Genomic DNA, 18,473 nt, shown 5'->3' on the forward strand with positions numbered 1-18,473 from the left:
CCGTCTTTCCATTACCCCGGGGGTGCCCGCTTGTACTTATACACCCCCGGGGCTATGATATCTTTGCTTCTTTTAATTTTTCCTTTTAGAACGCCAAGAGTTTGTTGTCATTTCTTCTGCATCGGTGGTGGCCACCGAAGTACGCTCGGCGATATTTGCAATCAGGTTTGGAGTCACCTTCCGGTCAGAACACGGTGCCACGAACGAAAGCAACTGCTTTAAAATGTCGCGTGCGGTAGGTGTCACAATCAATTAGATCATGGCGAGAAACGGCCTGAGGGTGTGAAGGGGGATGCGTCCATCGCGAGACACCGGATGCTACCACTCGGTCGGTCGGTCGTTCTGCCTTTGCTTAAATCGGAAGTGCCCGGAAGTGGTCCGTTTTGGGGGGGGAGGGGAAATACGGCGCGGCGTAGGCCGGTGTGAAGGAGTAAATCTAATCGCAGTAATGGTTCACCGGCATCTACGACAGCCCCGGGGCAGTGTTGGTTAAAGTAGTAGAAGAAGATGGTGTAGCTTTTTTTTATGTTTTTGTGCTCGGGGGTTTGGGTTTTGTTTTTGCACAACCCACAACTGAGTTCGCTGGCAAATAATTTCACTTAACGAACGCAGCTACGTATAGCGACTTTCTGCAACAACCACCACCACAACAACAAAAGTCCCCTCTAACGGCCATCGAACCCAAAAAGTGTGCGATGCATGCATGTATGCATGTGTGGGCCAGAAAGCATAAAAAGGTTTAATATAGCAACAACTACAAAAAAAACACACAAAAACAAGATCCACCGGACATGGTACTTCCGCCTAAATTGCACATACACACACACATTACTCGTCGTCGTGCGCTACCACACTTTCGCCCGCTAGTCACTCCACCGGATCATCTGACACATCCACGGGACGGAAGTGCGATAGAAATGGGATAGAGAGTACAGCGTAGCCGCGGCCACTATCTCTTTTCGGCCCTCGTTCGGTCGCTACCGTATAACGGAGCACATATATATGTGTGTGTGGTGGTTGGAGACGTATCGACTCGATTGTGGTAAACTACCGGAAGTTAGATGATTGACAGTTTGGTTGGAAAGAGTGTGGAGAGAGCGAGTGCGACAAAAAAAACCCCACACGACACATGTGTTTCATTTTCCAGCTCCGTGACGAGAACCTCTTCTGGGTTCGAGTGACAGTACTATACACGGCCTACAAAAAAAGAAAAGGATTGCACACCATGGGACATCTCACGCAGCACAATACGTTACCCAATCCGTTGTTGGCGGAGAAGTATTTGGGGTTTCTTGTTTATTTTGTTACCACTGCGATTGGTTTTGTTACTGACCTGTGGAAGATACAGAAGAGAATGATTTATCGGGATTAGTGAAAATGCGCGATAGAGTATTGCATAATGTTTGACGAATGGCGCAGAATGGTAATAATTACGGATTTTTCCCTGTAAATGAGTGCCGTTTCAATGAGGTTCGAAAGTTCCCTTTCCTTTAGCAGCCACTCACGCACGCACGTGTGTCAAGTGGAAAAAGCATGATTGCCAAACGGAAGGAAGGAAGTTTTAATTTATCATCGCAGCAATGTGCGTCACGGGCAGAGGAAGTCGCATAGAAGTTGCCAACGACCACCGCCGTGTGTGGCATATTCTTGTCAAACCTAGCGGAAGTGTCTACGAATGTACGGAAGTTGCAAGTGTGAAGAAGGAGCAAGTATTAACAGTATTTAAAAGTAGCAAAAGGAAATATAACGAAAATAATCAAACGTACAAACCATCGAATAAAGTGATAGTGGCTTGTCTTCTTATAATTTCGTTACGATCCTTTGGGACGAAGTTTCCCTTGCAAGGAGGCTTTTGAATGGAGGAGAAGATCTATTTTTATATTTACCACACTTCCTCCCCACCAACCGTCGATACCGTACGGGGATTCTTGGCCCTACTTTCATGCTAAACGAGATATAGAAATTTAATTTATAGCGCTCCACAGAGTGAAAGACATTCGTGTAGGAGAAACGTAAAAAAGGATGAAATCCTTTCAACCTCTCCTCTCTTTCTCTCTGTCTCTCTCTCTCTGTTACGAAGGCCTCGAAAGGCCTTACACGTCCTTACAGTTGTCACACAGCGCGTCATCGGTTAGTCGATACGAACCAAAAATAGGATATCCTTCCTCATTTGATAGGAACGGATACCGGAGTGGGAAGGCCATGTTTTGTTGCTTCCTGTTGGAATTTTGGAAGGTTACAACACTATTACATAGCGGCAGATACATAAGGGAGCAACAAAAACACGTTATACACGTCTCGGTGTGGATGCGTTTGTTTCGATTGGTTCCAAAATAGAACACACAGGGCACACACGCGCGCGCGCGCACGTGTACGTTGTGTTGTGGCTGAGTTAATTAAGTGATGGATGTTAACCGGCATTACGTGCAGCTATTTTCTACCATACGATACCGTAGTTAATTATGAGTATGCTATGATTGCCTTCCTGTTTAAAAATAAAATGTTCCGTTCGATTTAGTAATACAACTTTTGCGGTTTATATACCAAAACCCATCAAAAGCTTCATTGGAATCGTGGCGCTGTGGAACATGTTTCCAATATTGCATACATTTAGGCTGGAAGCGACATGAAAGAACACAATCTACTCTCTACATGCGGTTCTCGGGCAGACCCCGGGGTCACACACCTCATCGGTCCCCTCCTTCGTTTACAAATCAGATACATCCGACAGTCAAGAAACATGGAACAGTCGAAGATTTATCTCACACAAGGGAACGGGCGGTTTATAGGGGGACATGGGATTCAGGTACGGGGGTTTATGCCAACTGTGTGCTGTTACAGCGGGAAAGTGTCTAAGAAGATCTTTAGAACGGGGACACGAGTGTGGAATAGGGGGGAACAGCAAGACGACGACGATGACTGGCTGCTGCGTCACTTCCCTGTTCTGTTCCGATGATAGAAATATGCTGCACAGCATCGCTTATGCACCCCGAAATGTAGAGCAGCACATCCCCGGGCGCGGGCGCGGTGTTGGTGGTGCTGGTGTGCCATCATTCTGTTTTTAGCCAAGGAAAAGATGGATTGCTTCCTTCCGCTCCTTGTGTTGTGTTTTGGGTCGTGTGCCGTCGTGATCTTTTTCTTTTGCTCGAGAGCGCGCGGTAATTACACCCAACCACCAACAAACGGTACGACTCCTTCTTGCCGCCACTTCACTACTGCTTGCCCTGGATGTTTTTGGTTGTCGCCGTAAAGAAAGTTGCACCCCAAATGGGAGATGGAATTGAATTTGAAGTCTCTTCGAACAAGAGAGCTTAGTGAACTTTGCACAATCAAATTCTTCCTGACGATGGTGGGTGAGGGCATAAATGAAGTAGCGCATAATTGTCGAATATTCGAATTCCTTGAAGATCGTCGATTTGAAGATCGAATCTTCTTTCTTCTTGCTATACCCTGTGAGAGGCGTTATGTGCGTTACTCCATTTTTTTGTTCTTCGATCTTATTCGCATTGGGAAAAGCTAGAAAATAACTCTAAAAAATAAAAAAAAAACCTCTCTCTCTCGCTCTCTTCCTCTCACAGACAGACAGAACCCTGAATCTTGCGGAGTATGGGATGAGTGGTGTAAAGCGACAAGATAGAACCGTCCCCTATCGTTCGAAGCAGTTGGGTTAGCAACGTAGTAAGCAGGCAAACGAAACGGAAGGAGCGGAGAGGACTGGCAGCACATCATATCAGGGGACCGGATGTTGAAGACACCGCGCGCGCACACCATCGTTCCCGTGCAAAGGGAATCGTCGAAGAAAAACAACAACACCAGGCGGAATGAAAACCGAAAAACATATGCGCGTTGCGTGCGCTGCATGTGTGCGCTTCATTCACGCCGAGGGGGGGCTCTGCTGAGAGCCGCGACTGCTCTCGGCGGCCCTTTTTTACCTTCCTAGCCGACCGACGCGGCTCGCAAGACACTCCTAAAGGCCTTAGCGTTAAGTCGTCGATGGCCCAGACAGGAAGTTACGGCCTGGGGAGTCTCAAATTACCACCCTTCGGCAGGCAAGTCTCCCGCCACACACAGGCGTGAGTGCAGGCGCACGCCCGCTCTTGATCAAATACACGATCGTGGTGGCATCATCTTGCACGGCGCGATCGAGGGGAATAGCTGCAGCCGGTAAAGCAGCCAGGAGTCACCCATCATCATGCAATTCTCTTACCGCACCGGATGAAGTTGCGAAGGGGTTTTGGAAGGGACCGCTCGGAGGGGGAGAGACCGAAGAAAACGGAAAATACATTGCACCCGAAAATAGAACCCCTCAGAATACACGGGGGGAGAGGGCGCATGGTGGCGCACGAACCGCACCAAGGGTTTTTCCCGAACAACAACACACCACCCCGTGCGGGGGAAAAGCCACAGTCTCACACAGTCCCTTCACCTAATGCGTCCCGTGTTTCGTGTGTCTGTCACACGCTAGCTGATTGGGGACGACTTCGAATGTGGCTGTGGCTGTGTCCCCATCCCTGCTGGGGGTCGCATTGGCGCATCTTTCCCGCCTATTGCCCACAAGGGGGATGATGATGGGAGTGGTGCATGCCTTCGGAGAAAAGCTGAATCGCGTAACATGAGAGGGCCGTTCTTTCCGCGCACACGGTCATGGATTGCAGAGCGGTAGTCTATTTTGGAGACAATATTTTTGTTTTATTTATTTAAAACAGTACAGCCACCCTAGTAGTGCAGGGGAACGGGCAGCACCAACGATGGCAGTAAGACGAAACGGGACAGCAGTGAAGTTTCTTCTCACTTTTGCCCGATTGCAGTTTGGTGTTGGACTGTTTTGGATTTTTCCACAAAGATGCAATGGTGAATGCAATTCCGTAGAACGTTCCTGTGGCTTCCGATTGGATTCTATTTTAAGCAACAATATCCAAGCAGTGTCGTTTAAGTGCTTGGTTTTGCATAAAACGCCAGATCTTTTATCCCTTCGCGATTTTTGAGCAATTTTCATCTAAATGACGAGCAGCTTTTCCTTTTCATGATTAATTTCTCTCACACTAGTACATTAAAGCGAATTAAAAAATAATAACAAATAAACATTCAAAATAACAGTTTTCTAATGCAACAAATTCTGAAACGAATATCCTTCTGCCTTTTTTGCATCACACGATAATCATTCTTGCACATTCTGCATTCCGGTTGCATTTCGGCGCCTTTTTGTCCGTTCAATGAACCCAAAGCATGGCGCAACGCGATACTCCTGCCAGTCAACACGGACACCGGAGTCAGCACCGAAGGATAAGAAAAATTCGGTGCGTGCACCAAGCAGACAGAGAGAGCGCGTAAACAATCGCCACGAGTTTTTTAAAGAACCAAAAAAGAAACAAAAAAAACGCCACGCGAAGACGAAGCAAATGCAATAATAACAAAACAAATGCAATTTTGTTACTGCGCGCCCATTACGCGGTGGGCTCTTGCGCTGTGTGTTGGGGGGGGGGGAGGGATGTGCTGTGGGGTTCTTTACATTTTGTTTTGTACGTTCAATTTTACGCCCTTACAAACCGTGCAGAGAGACGGGAAGCCGTGGTTTGGTACGAAATAAAAGCATAAAGCATAAAAAAAAGATGTTGTACGCATTTTCAGCATCAACCCAAGAGTAATCTGCAACAACACAGCCCCGCGCAAAGGCCAGCAGCCAGCAAGGAAAACAAAAACATGGCAAAAATAAATGGCCTTCTGGCAGGGTTCTGCCGCCGCCGCCGCCGCCGCCGCCGAAGAATGTGTTATCAAATCAAAACAAAGCCAATTTCGTTCGCGCGGGTTTCGTGGCTAATTTTGGACCCGGTCGTAAAGTGCATGTATGCGGTTGCATAGAATAGAAAGATTCGGACAATAACAACCAAACTAGCAGCGGAACAACTTCGCGAGAGTGATAAGGAAGAGTGATACACCATTAGGCGCAGATGAGAAATGGAATAATGCTGGTTAAGGGGTTTTGAAGCAACTCGCCAAATTGTCAATCATCCGGACTGCTCGATGTGCCCCCAAAGGGGGCCCAATTTCCCAGACTTCTCAAAGCTCAAAATGGCTCTCCTTTCGCTACAAGGTACTTTACATTATTGCCGTAATTATTACAATTAATGTTGGAAAATGATTCATAATCGTTCATTGCTCATTTACCTGGATCGGTGGAGATGATGTCAAGCGTGCCCAGAATCTCCTTGTAATCTCGGCACAGCACTTGCGGAGACTGTGTGTTGATGATGTGCTCCAGTACCCGCGGATAGCAATCTCTGCAAAACAAAAACAAAACAAGTGAGAATAGAAGTTGTTAAACAAATTGAAGTGACTGGTACGACGATGGGAAATAAGGAATTGCAAAAGGGAGAAGTGGAATATTGGAACTCCATGACGGATATGGGGTAGTGATTGGTTAAACATTTTCCTAACCCAAAACCAGCGTCAGACGCTCTCCTTCCAACGGAATATGTCAAATAGGACGGTACATTCGGTCAGCCACCGGCGTAGATGTGATAAGTGTAGAGAGACCACACCGCCGATCGTGTGGCTTTGAACGAAAACAAAACCCAACAAACCAACAAGCCAAGCCGGGAAAAGGGGGGTACGATCAGGTCCGGCGAGTGGTGGTGGTGGTGGTACACTGATCCCGAATGCTGTCCGGCCACCGGCAAGAGCCGGTTCTTGACAAACCGTCCCGTTCTTGGCAACATGGAAGGAAAAGAGGTTCTCTCCCGCCATAGACTGTTGTTAAATATGCATACACAAATCTAACTGTAAAACGCCGACCATCGCCGAAGCGCTGTGGAATGTGGCAAGTGTTTTATTGGCATACCATCACTTACCAACTTTTCTTTTACCATATTCCCTCTCTCCCACATTTCTGCTCCTTGCCGACACCACCAACAGCAATATATATGACAATTTGGCATTCGCATCTTTCACACACTGCCGCTCACTCTGCTCAACTCCCTGTGTTCGCGCCGCAGTGGAGCTGTTCCCGTAGACTTTCTTCACGTGCAGCCCCAACATAACACCCAGGGAGGTGGATGTTGTGTTCTTCGGGAAAAGATGTTGATTTCTACCCGGTTTTATCTATTTCGCGTTTCCCTTTTGGTGCCTGCTTCCGTCTGCCTGAACCGATGGATGGCGCGCGCAAAAAATGGCTCGACCGAAGAAGCAAATTCCATCACAGATTGGCTAGTGAGTGGCCGTTAGGTGACATAAATACCTTTTTCCTAGTGGTGGTTCAACTGGTCGCAACCAGCCAAATACAAACCGATTTGCAGCAGGGTTTTGCGAATCAAGGCACACTTTAAAGCTTTCGTGATATGCAAACATCAAACCAAAGAAGAAATAATAAAAAACCCGCGTAGCGTAGCGGTTCATACAAAACAACTGAATTGAAAAAAAAAATATATGAAAACAGAAAAAAACAAGCAAAAAGAAACATTAAACGCAACCGCACAAAAAGAAACAACATACAACATACAAAAAAACACAAAACGAATGATTGAAAGGAATTATGCAAAGAAAGCAAGAAAGAATGATAAAGATGAAAACAACAATAATAAAAAAAACAAGAAACTCTAAAGAGTGTATAAAAGATAAATGGAAATATGCTGCGGAACACGCAAGGGGGGGGCAAGACACCGGACACATTCCAATGTAACAGGGAAGCGGGCGGCGCGCGCGCCCCGAAAGCAATAAGAGAAGGGAAATTCAAAAGATTCAAGAAATGGAAACACAAGACGAAAATATGAACGGACTAACTTATTTTTCCTCTCTATCGCACCGTTTTTTTTATGTTGTTGATGCGGAACTCTTTGCTTTTTTTTCCTATATGCCCATAAGCGGCATCAAAAGATGGGATGGAATGAGGTTGGGTGGTGGCGCGAGAGGGAAGGTGGAGGAGGGGGGGGGGGTTTGGTGGGCTATATAGCAGACAGAATGGAACGCGGTGTTACGAGTTTTTTTGTTTTGTTATTTACTGCGCTCCTAGCTCTTCCTTCCCATCAATCGATTTTTGCCGATCAATTCTTGGCCTCTCGTGGCTTTGGGTTGCCTTTTCCGTACCGGCGGTGGTAGAGAAAATAAGCAGCCTTTTCTTATAGATGTAAATCCCACACAACCACCCATCATCATCTTGGGGATTCTGGTTTTTTCCCTTTTTCTTTCTCACCCCCAACCCCATCCGCCGCCGTGAGGGTCCCATCGAAACCCCCACCCTAAAGGGGGCCCCGTAAATTGGTCTGTTGTTGTTTGTTGATCGTGCTATCTTCAACATTTCGCTCTGCCTTTAACTACAACTTTTACCGTGTTGTTTTGGGATAAAGTTTTGCAGTTTCGATCCTCCCTCTCTCGCTCTCTCTCTTTCTCTCTCTGTTCGCTCAGATGGTTGGCTCGTACGATCATTGTTACGCGCCACAGCGACACGATCGCAAATAACGCGAGAAATGCCAAGCGACAAGAGGCCGGTGTCCAAGGGAAAAAGGTGACAACAAGCACTGGGGAAAAAGCTGGAGACAGCACTCGCACCGTGGCAGATATTACAACTTTCTTCCCGTTTTCTTACACCTCCCTAACGCCCTACCCCCACCCCCCAAAAACGCGCGATCCCTTCGTTTGTGGAATTGTTTTCGTCCCATTCGGGAGTCCGTTTTTTGTTTGTTTGCCATCCCCACCGGCGGTTGTGTTCTGTTGCTTTTCGCCTCCATACACACGCACAAGAGCGCGTATCGTACGCCGGCCGGCTGGCCGGCCTGGGGCTGGTGTGTAGTAGTAGTAGACCTTACACGCGCGCATTCTCTCCTTTATGCTTTCGGTTCGCTATCGATCAACAGACTGGTTCACTTGTCGGTCATTGACATCGGAGGCAGCAGCAGCAGCAAAGCCAGTTTCTGTCTGCGTCCACAGCTCCATCGAATCGATTTGTTTGCTCCAGAGACCCTTACCCCCCTTCGTCAGGCTGCGGGGGACTTTGTATTGTGTGTGCAAGAATTCAACCCTCCCGATTGCTTAGGCCGGAGGCTTCCCGGAGGTCTTTGAGAGGGCCGATCGACGCACCACACACGAACCACCGATGCAACAATGTAGCACGCGTGTATTGTAACGCCCATGATTGATTCAAGATCCAAAGCTTAGCGAAACTTACAAGCGTTGGACATCAGCGCGCGCACTGGGAGAGCTTTTCGAATTGTTTGCCAAGCAACACATCCCCCCCCCCTCCAAGTGACTTGAAATGCCACCCAAAAGGCAAGTGATATGGCTAAGGCTTTCTTTCGGTATTCCTTTTCGGTGCAAAACATTTGAGGCATGCAAAACTATCCACCTCACCGCTACACAGCCACCACACAGCCACTATCCTCCCAGCTTTCTTTGGAATGCGGCGGCCTTTCGCACGAGGAGGTCTCTATCTCGGCTCTTGTACGCTCTTTGGCATCTTTCTCCGCTTTTGAGATCCTAATCTAACCGCGCATGTGCAGGAATGCGACTTTCGCAGAATGGGTTATGCCCATCCAGTATGCGGACATTCACACACGATGAAGCCGCCAAGTGCTTATGGACTTTTCGTAGTCTTTTTGTCAGAATTTTACAATATTGCGAAACAATATAACAAACATAGCTATGTTTTATATTATTTAATTAAGTAATTTAGAAGAGCATCGCATACATCTCTTGAATATATCATTTAAAGAAAACTTAAGTGTTTTATTAAACACACTAAATAATTATGTACAAAACACAATTCCTAATTTCTAACAAGCTTTTTTTCTGAATAATGCACTTGTCCTTTCTGTATAAATTAAGAAAGGAAAACAGAAAAGCAATTTTGACCAACTCGTCACAAGGGAAGAGCCATCAACCACTAGCGAACCCTTTAAACGTAAGTGCACTCAGGGCACAATGCGCGGGAAAAAAGCTGCTTCCAGTACGCGACCTAGAACCTAGAGATGGGGTGGGGAAAATCGGACCGCACTGCCCCGCTTGAAGTGAATGGTGGTGAATGGAAGGTGAGCGGGACAGCCCCGGTGCCGGCACCGGAGCGATGGGTGAGGCAAGCGCGAGGCGAAAGAAAGGCTCAGCAGCAGCAGCAGCAGCCACTGAAACACTTTTAAAGCCACATTCCAATGCAGGTGTGTGCGCGAGCGGGTTTGCGCAGGAGGTGACTCCACTCCCTTTGCAGTACATAAACGAAGGTGCCGAGAGGTTTCTTCTTATTCGGACTGCTTTCGGTACATTCTGGCCCCGGTGGTTCGAAGCAAAGACAAGTGGGTTGGCATGGATTACAGTACAGTTTCTCCCTCTCCCTCTCTCTTTCTTTCTTTCTCACCCCTAGTGGTGAGTGCGTTGCCCCCAGAAAAAAAAGCCGTTGATGTGGCAGTTGTATCCACGTGTGATAAAGTTGTTCTGAGTTCCAAATAGATTGATAGGAATTACTATTTTATTGATAATCAAATGGTAATTTAAGCAAGATTTCTAAATCCTGCCAGCTTGATGTCAATATATCCTTTTTAAAACCCCATTTTTTGTAATTACGATTATTACAATTGTACTCCACTTGAGCGAAAATTCCTTCAAGCGTTAGTTACACCTGATCACGCCAATAAAGCGTGCACTGTACGCGACCGCTCACCCCCCCATCAAAGAGATTGTGGGGACAATAATACGAAACAACAACAAAAAAAAGCAAAATAAACAACATTGAACCAAAAGACACAACAACAAAAAAAACAGATACACATAAATACCGTTTTGGGAGCATCACAACACACCAGCAAACCCTTGCTTGCAAAGCCCCCCCCTTCCGAAGCTATTCTCTCGCTCTGCCGCACACTGGCCCTGGTCAGTCTTTCTTTTCGCTCCCTCAAAAGTCAGCGGTGGTGGGGAGAGTCAGCCAATTCGCCGACGACTACGGCACCAACCACGCTGCACTTTTGTTGACTTTTCCCACGGATATACCTGGACACATCATCGACAAAACCATCATCATCATCATCATCATCATCATCGGTTGCATACTAGTAGCAGGGTGAGAAAGCGAGAAAGAGAAACGGATAGCGACTGGTCGCTGGCTGGCGGAAATCGAGAGGGGAACAAGGAAGAGCATTCTTCAACCCCAGCACGATCTCTCATCCACCACCCTCTCTCTCTCTCTGCCCGGTGATCCACACCAAAAACACCCCAAAACGGGGTGGAATTCGGTTGACCTCCTTTGGTGCTTCTTTGCGCCACATGCCACCATTTTGGGGTGGGATGTTAAGAACGCGAAGGGGAGAGGGTAGATGGAAAATGTTTATAACGTTCTTAATATGTTTTTTATATTATATACTCAAAATTGAGATATAAATTAATGTGTTGGATCATTGCCACGAGACGCTGTTGGAAAGTTTATAACAAACTTACTAAACCATTCCGAAAAAGTTTCCCCCTCTTTACCAAAGTGCTAACTGCGAGTTATTGGACCACACGTACCTGCAAATAGAAGAAAACACAAACAAAAACATGAGTTAGTTGTGAGATGAGATTAAATTAAAGCGCTATCGTTCATTCATTGCACAATTTATTTTTCCTTCTCCCATAAATGTACTTTACAAAATCAGACGAAACTCAGCTCACAATCGCGCAGTGAAGAAAAATCACACACATGCCCGGAGGGGAGACGGCTACTGGCGGCGGCACTAACAATACAAGAACGACGCAATAACATAATCAAAAAGAGAACAGCAACAACAGCAGCAACAAACAGAAGAAGAAGAAAAAAAAACACACACACAGTTTAAAAGCGAAGAGATGCGCGCGGAGGAACAAAATTCAAAAACAAAATTAACAAAAAAAAGAAAGAAAGAAAAAAAACGGTTTGTGTTCCCCAGCGACAAAAAAAAAACGACAACAACAACAACGAGCCGGAGAAGAAGCGGGAGAAACGAAAAACAACATTCACACAGAGCCGACCGACGGGGCCCCGGCCGTCGTGATGATCGCGCGCGCGGCGTGGAATCATTAATGAATGAAACTTTAAATCCATTGATAAAAAAAGACCCCCACACGCTTCTGGCGCTGCATTTCTGAACCCCCACAACCCCCTGCAGCACACACACACACACACACACAGATACACACAGCATCATCCAGAGCCGTTCTCTTTCGTTTCTACTATTTGGTACGTTCGTTCGCAACCAAATAGCTCCCTCTTTCTCGCTCGTTTTCCCCAACACACGGGAAGAATACTAATAGTACTATTGCTTCTACTACTACTACTACTACTACTACTTTTACTACTCCTCGTAAATTGGAATGATCATCCCCCCAATCTCTCTCTCCCTCTTTTTCATCCCTTATTCTTCTGTTTCTACTCTGTATCCTCTTCTTCGCATTCATCCCCAACAAAACAATAAACGCCCGGGAGAAGGATGGTTGGAGGTTTTCGCTTCTTTCCTTCCTCTGGCTTTTGGGGCGCCCAAGAAATGCCGCCACTGCTCAGCCGAAACACGACCGCACAACACGACGCCTTTCAGTTCCTTCCACACACACTATCCTCGAAATCTTTTCCAACACACACAAAACCTTCTAACCCCCCCCGCTCCTTCCCCACAGATATGATTCTGTTACTTGCCACTTGATCGTTTTTCTTTCACTGCGTCCTCTTCATCTCCCAGAGTGTTGCTGCAAAAAGGCACACCAAACAACAAAACAACCCCTTTTTTTGGGTGGGGGGGGGGGGGGGGGGGATGCAGGAGGGAGAGAGAACGAGATTCAACATTCCCAGTGCAAAGCTCACCCTCCAAAGCCGAAAGGGGTGGAAGGGGGGAGGGACACTGTGGGGATGCATGGGAGGGTGTATGTTAGCCACAGTACTCCCCCTCCCTGCTGTCTGCATACGAAACCACCTAATATGTTCAAACGCGCGCATCAGACAAGACGGGCTACGACGAAGGGACAGAGACAGTGAGAGAATGCACAAGAACTCCAACTACCAGAACCGAACCGTTGAAGTGAAGTAATAAAAACGCACAGAAGAAGCAAACAGCAAACTAAAGTGCTGTAAGCGGTTCCGAGAGCACATTTTTCCGTCTGTGCCAATCCTGCATATGTGTGCGTGTGTGTGAGGCAAAGGCTCTCGGTTCGGGTTTCAAGGTGCATAAATTTACATAAAACTCCCATACTGCATATGCAAGCAAGTGCTAGCGCCACATTCTGCTGCTAAATATCAAGCCTGCAGCGCTACAGGGGCACAAGCTAGGGAAGAAACAAACCAAACAATGCCGAAATAAGGTGACACCGACAATAGAAAGAATGATGTTTAGCGCGTTACTTTTTTTGGAATTAAGTTTAAAAAAAAACCTTATTACAGAACCGAGAATAGATCATTATTGATAACAGAACCGCAAAGAGCTGAAGTAAACGAAAAGTTTGTAAATAAAGAATGGAATACTTAAGTTATATACGACAGAAAGCAAACAGAAAAAAAGGAATCAGAACAGAGAAAGAAAACAATGAAGCACAGTGTGATCTTGGGAATTTTTGTTTGATATTTTGCTGGGGAATTCCAAGCAACCGGATGTGAGACATGATTTTAAAATAATATGAAGTTTAATTTATGACTGTCGACAATTTTCTGAGAGAACTCATCACCAACATTAAAACAGTATTGTAATACCAATGAAATACTGTATCAAATCGCAACTTGAGCTTTGCAATATTGTCTCCATCTTTACTGAGAGAAGACTTCCATCCTCTCGGCCTGTATATGCATGGCTTCATAGCCGAAATGGCGATTAATGCGAAACTAGGTCACTGTTCATCATCCACCGAAACTCACACCCAGCGCGACAACATAAAGCGGCACCACAAAAAGAGGTTGTTGCCAAGATGACCAAGCGGGTTGATGAGAGCACCGTTTTTTTTTTATTTTTCGCTATATTCTTTCATTTTTCAACCCTCGCTAGAGAGTCATGAATGAATATTTAGAGTGTTCTTTTCTCCTACATCTCGTTCCATCACAGCACTTTTCCGTTAGCATCATAGTAACGGAATCGATGTTTTTTTTTGGTTTGTTTGTTTGCTAGGGGGATTTGGGGGGCCTGATTCGTCATGGGAGCTTGTTTGTCTTTCGCTTTCCTTCCAACCACACACATGTGAACACACATCTGTTTAGTGATATTTTTAGTTCATTTCTTTGCAGAAACTTGCAAACATTATTTTGTATGTTATGAATCTTTCTGAAATCATTTCTTAAATGTTCTTCAATTGTTTCGGTTCCGAAAAAAACTAAGTAAAAGTAAAAGTAAAAAAGCAATAAATTAGTCCAGTGTATGAAAATTGCGCAATGTTTGATAATGCTCTACGAGTCTTCACGCGGCAAAAGATTGATTTATCAATGATTCTATCATTTGGTTGCTGATGTCATGATGAGAGAATTAAAGAGTTTTTGAACATTTCGTCTAATTTATTCGATTTATACAAATTTTGATCGAACCACCATCATGAAGAACAAAAAACAACATTATACAACAGTTCTCCTTCCAGCTTAGACAGCCCTTCTAATACTAACAATGACCGGCGGAAGAAAACGGATTAGAAATAGTCGCATTATTCAAACACTTACACACACACACACACACACACACACACACACACACACACACACACACACACAAAAGAAACTGCCTTCAGGACGATCTTCGTCGATGGAACGGTTCGTGAATGGTAACAAAACCGACCCGACGAGAAGCCCTAAGCGATGATGGAAAGAATGAAAGGACACGGTAGAAAGTATAAAAAGAAGAGCAAAATAAAACACGCACAAGAAAAATGTCTTGAGCTGGGGCGTTTCTTTCCCACGCTACTTTCTCCATCGTCATCATCATCGTCATCGTCATCAACGGTACCTTCGCCATCGTCTCTCCGTAAGCGTTAATCGTATATTGGTCTCGTTAATTTTAAAATGTTTGTGTTGATGTGAGTATGTGTGCGTTTTTTTCTTCTTATTCTCAGTGATAATTTTGGTTTTGTTACATTTTTTCATCTCTTTGATCCGTGTCATGATCCAAAGTTAAAATGATGATATTTTCCAAAAATGTCTCCATTGATACGAAGGAATGTCGAAAATGTTACTTTTTAAACCTTCAATGTCTTAAACAAATGAAATTAGACATACAGATACAAAAATTCGTTAGTATTGTCTATTGTGCTTATTTGCGGAATTTAGAAGAGTTTTCAAATGATTTTGATTGACATCTTTTAGTTTCAATGATTTTGCTTTTTTTCAGTGTACATTTAAATTAAATCATTTTATAAAATAGAATTTAAAAAAAACTTTGGCAAAAGTAGCATCAAATATAAAACGAAGAACTGTAGCGAGAAAGAGAGCGAAAAAGTTCCAATGTTCTCACCGTCACTCACGCAGCGGTTCGCGTGAGGCGCTCGGAGACGGAGTGAGCATGACAACGTTTTACTGCTCTCTGTCACACGAGACAACACAAAATGGCGGCCGTTTAGACGACTACATACGCATCCGTCTGCGGCGGTGAGAGCGAGACTGCCACCACACAGAAAGAGAGACACAGCGTGGGCTTCGTCTTCGTGCACAACTGCGGGGCTGTTGCGAATTCTTACGGTAAAAAGGATGCAGAAAGCTCGCGGACGGTGAGGACGCGCGCGCTTTGGCGTAAGGCGAAATAGTCTCACAGTGCGGATGAAAACATCACTGTTCACTGTTTTTTTTTTTTACGGTGCGTGCGTGTTTGTGTGACGAATATTACAACGCGCGTGAGGTGGTGGAAAAGAGAGCACACGCAAACGCAACGTCCCGCCGCGTTTGGCCCACCATTTTACACGTTACTGATCGTCTGGTTCTTTCTTGCACGAGCACCACTCAGTCACCCTGTTTCTTCTACACTTTCTTTTATTTTTCTCCTCGCGCTAACCAACTGCTGTACGCGAGCGAAAAGGCGCGAGCAAGCCTAACTAAAACGCAGGAAGAGCACAAGAATTCTTTGCCACGGTAAGATTTTTTCTCAAAATATTTTAAACTATGAAGATCGAGGAAAGAATATAAAAACACAAAAAAAACGACACACACGCAAGGACAGAAGACGGCTAGACCGTGCAGGAAAAGAAATGCACACAATAAAATATGGAGCTGTCGTGATGGCTTCCGGTCGGCTTCCGGGGATGAGGTTGGGTACAGGAAAGCGAAGCGCGTGTTTTTTTTTCTGAAATTAATTTTGTCTGTCAAAGGTTTGCTATGCTGTTCCAGGACAGGTTTGGTTCACACTGAGGCCCCCCTCGCTCGAAGCTATTACACTTCCTCTTTTCTTTCTCATGAAAGATGTCAAAGGTCACAAACTTAGAAAGAACTAATGTGCATGAAAGTTTGCAGAGTTTCAACAGTTGTTAGTTAATTTAATTTGTGGTACAGAATTTACGCACCGCCAGGAATATCTTTCAAAATTTCGACCAGAACGCGACTAAGAGTAAATAAGTAAAAAAAACTCCATAACATTCAACTACAAAACGATATTGCGCAAGGATTCGACCTGGAAGATATTTTTTACTTATTTCAAAATGTTGGAGACGTGCTTTTAGATTAAAAATTCAACAATATGATTAGAACTCCACATTGGTTACCCGATACCAATTAATAACGAACGAACACTGGAAATATGATTGACATTCTTAACAAATCATTTAAGAAATTTAAATGTTTTGTTACAACAGAACGCAAAACAAATATAAATCCGCGCACCATGTTTGAGTGAATGAAATTCTTGTCATTTGCAAGCTAATCTAACGTGCATCAAGGAAGCAATAACCCATTCATAACGCTGCTAATCTACCTTTTTTAAACACATAATTATTCTTTACTTTTTAAATCATTCTGCCACACACAAAACAAAACCACGAGAGCGAAAGGTGTCACTGGAATGTGTTACCTCTCTTTCGCCATGTGTGCGAAAAGGAAAGGCAACACATAGGAAAACCGCTAGAGTAACAGAGAACGCGCGCACTTGGATCGACGCACCATCTCGCTCGATTAACGTGTAAGTTTTCTTTAGTGTTTCTACTATCTCACCAGCGACCATATTCTTGATCTCGTCTCGTTACAAATTTGTGAGTGTGTGTGAGTTTTTTTTTTCGACCAAAACGAAACAATAACAAGGGAGCAGCAGTGTGTAACAGAAGGAGCGGAGCTTATCATGCTTCCTCCACTAAACTAAACATGCACCACAAGAGCATCCAAGAGCCCACAAAACCCATTGCCCGCGTCCAATTACAACCAGGCACAACACACACACACGCACACATTCCCGATCTTAAGTTCAAATTTACTATCAGTAGTTAACGGGAAGCAGGACAGAAGCACCATCGTAACATGTGCCTATCTCTATCACGCTCGATGGGCAAGAAATTCTCAAATGCGTTTCGTCTGCGCAGCTCGACCGAAAACCCAAACCGCTTTTCACACGCTCTCCCCCTGTTACTCTCACTCTCCCACTTCCTTCTCGCTCTCTTTCTTTCTATTTCTCCCTTACTGTCGCGCTCTTTCTCTAATGCACATACCGGGTGCCGTACAAACAAACAAGAGAACGAAAGGAACCCAAACAGGCGGGAAAACGTTCCTTCATTTTGAATTTCCTTTACGAATTTTCGAAGTTTCCTACAACTTCCTTCCCCTTACGTTGTTGGTATATGTTTAAAATATACAAAATCTTACATTAAAAGACCGACATTATAGTTCCTGGGTCCTTCTAATACTAGATAAAACATACTCTAACAGACTTTTAACATATCCGAACCAGCTTAAAAGGACAATCATGTCCAATATACGCATCATTTCGTACACTCACCTTTATTCATTTATTCTCAATCTGCGCTTCGGTGTACAGATTCTTCTTTCCAATCCAAATCAATGCTGGGCCAGGATTATTCACATGTTTGAACAGACGTCTGTACCACACGACACAGAACAGTGGTTAAAACCTTCCGTCGTCTTACTTCTTGGGCAGCGAAATAATGCCAGTGTGTGTGTGTGTGAGTTTGTAAAAAAAGCGCACGCGCACCCGCGTAAACACGCACTTTTCGGAGGAAAGTCACAGAATTTTCCCTCTTCAGACGAATTTCAAGAACTCTTGTCCTGGGGCCATGTTTGTGCGATAAACTTTTGAACCCACAAGATGCAATCCGGACATGCGTAGGCACACACACACACAGCACACTGTGGGAAATTGTTACGGTATCCTGTGGTCCGCGGCAACGCCACAGACAAACCGGGGAGCACAACACACAACACGGGGCGATGATAAGCGCCCCGGATAAGCGGGAAACATCTCCGGAAAACGGACGGACGGTAAGCGGAGAAGCAGCGTTGGCCTGATGGTGGTCCCGGAGTTGTAAAACGCCCTTTCGCTCTACGCTTTCTCACCTTCTCTTTCTGGCGTGCCGTGTTGTGTGTGCGCGCTCGCTCA

General features: G+C 45.2%; 1 protein-coding gene across 2 annotated transcripts in view; it reads right to left on the reverse strand.

Annotated features, from left to right (window-relative positions):
- Positions 1 to 18,473, reverse strand: part of LOC128305946 (serine/threonine-protein phosphatase 4 regulatory subunit 1-like) — a 125,488-nt gene that overhangs the window by 17,384 nt on the left and 89,631 nt on the right. For both annotated transcript variants that reach the window (XM_053043589.1, XM_053043588.1), the window contains one exon: positions 6,166 to 6,278. In XM_053043589.1, the coding sequence (XP_052899549.1) occupies positions 6,166 to 6,278 (113 nt within the window). The remainder of the gene's footprint in view (positions 1 to 6,165; positions 6,279 to 18,473) is intronic.

The sequence above is a fragment of the Anopheles moucheti genome, chromosome 3 (assembly GCF_943734755.1).
Source record: "Anopheles moucheti chromosome 3, idAnoMoucSN_F20_07, whole genome shotgun sequence".
In the NCBI taxonomy this organism is placed as follows: domain Eukaryota; kingdom Metazoa; phylum Arthropoda; class Insecta; order Diptera; family Culicidae; genus Anopheles; species Anopheles moucheti.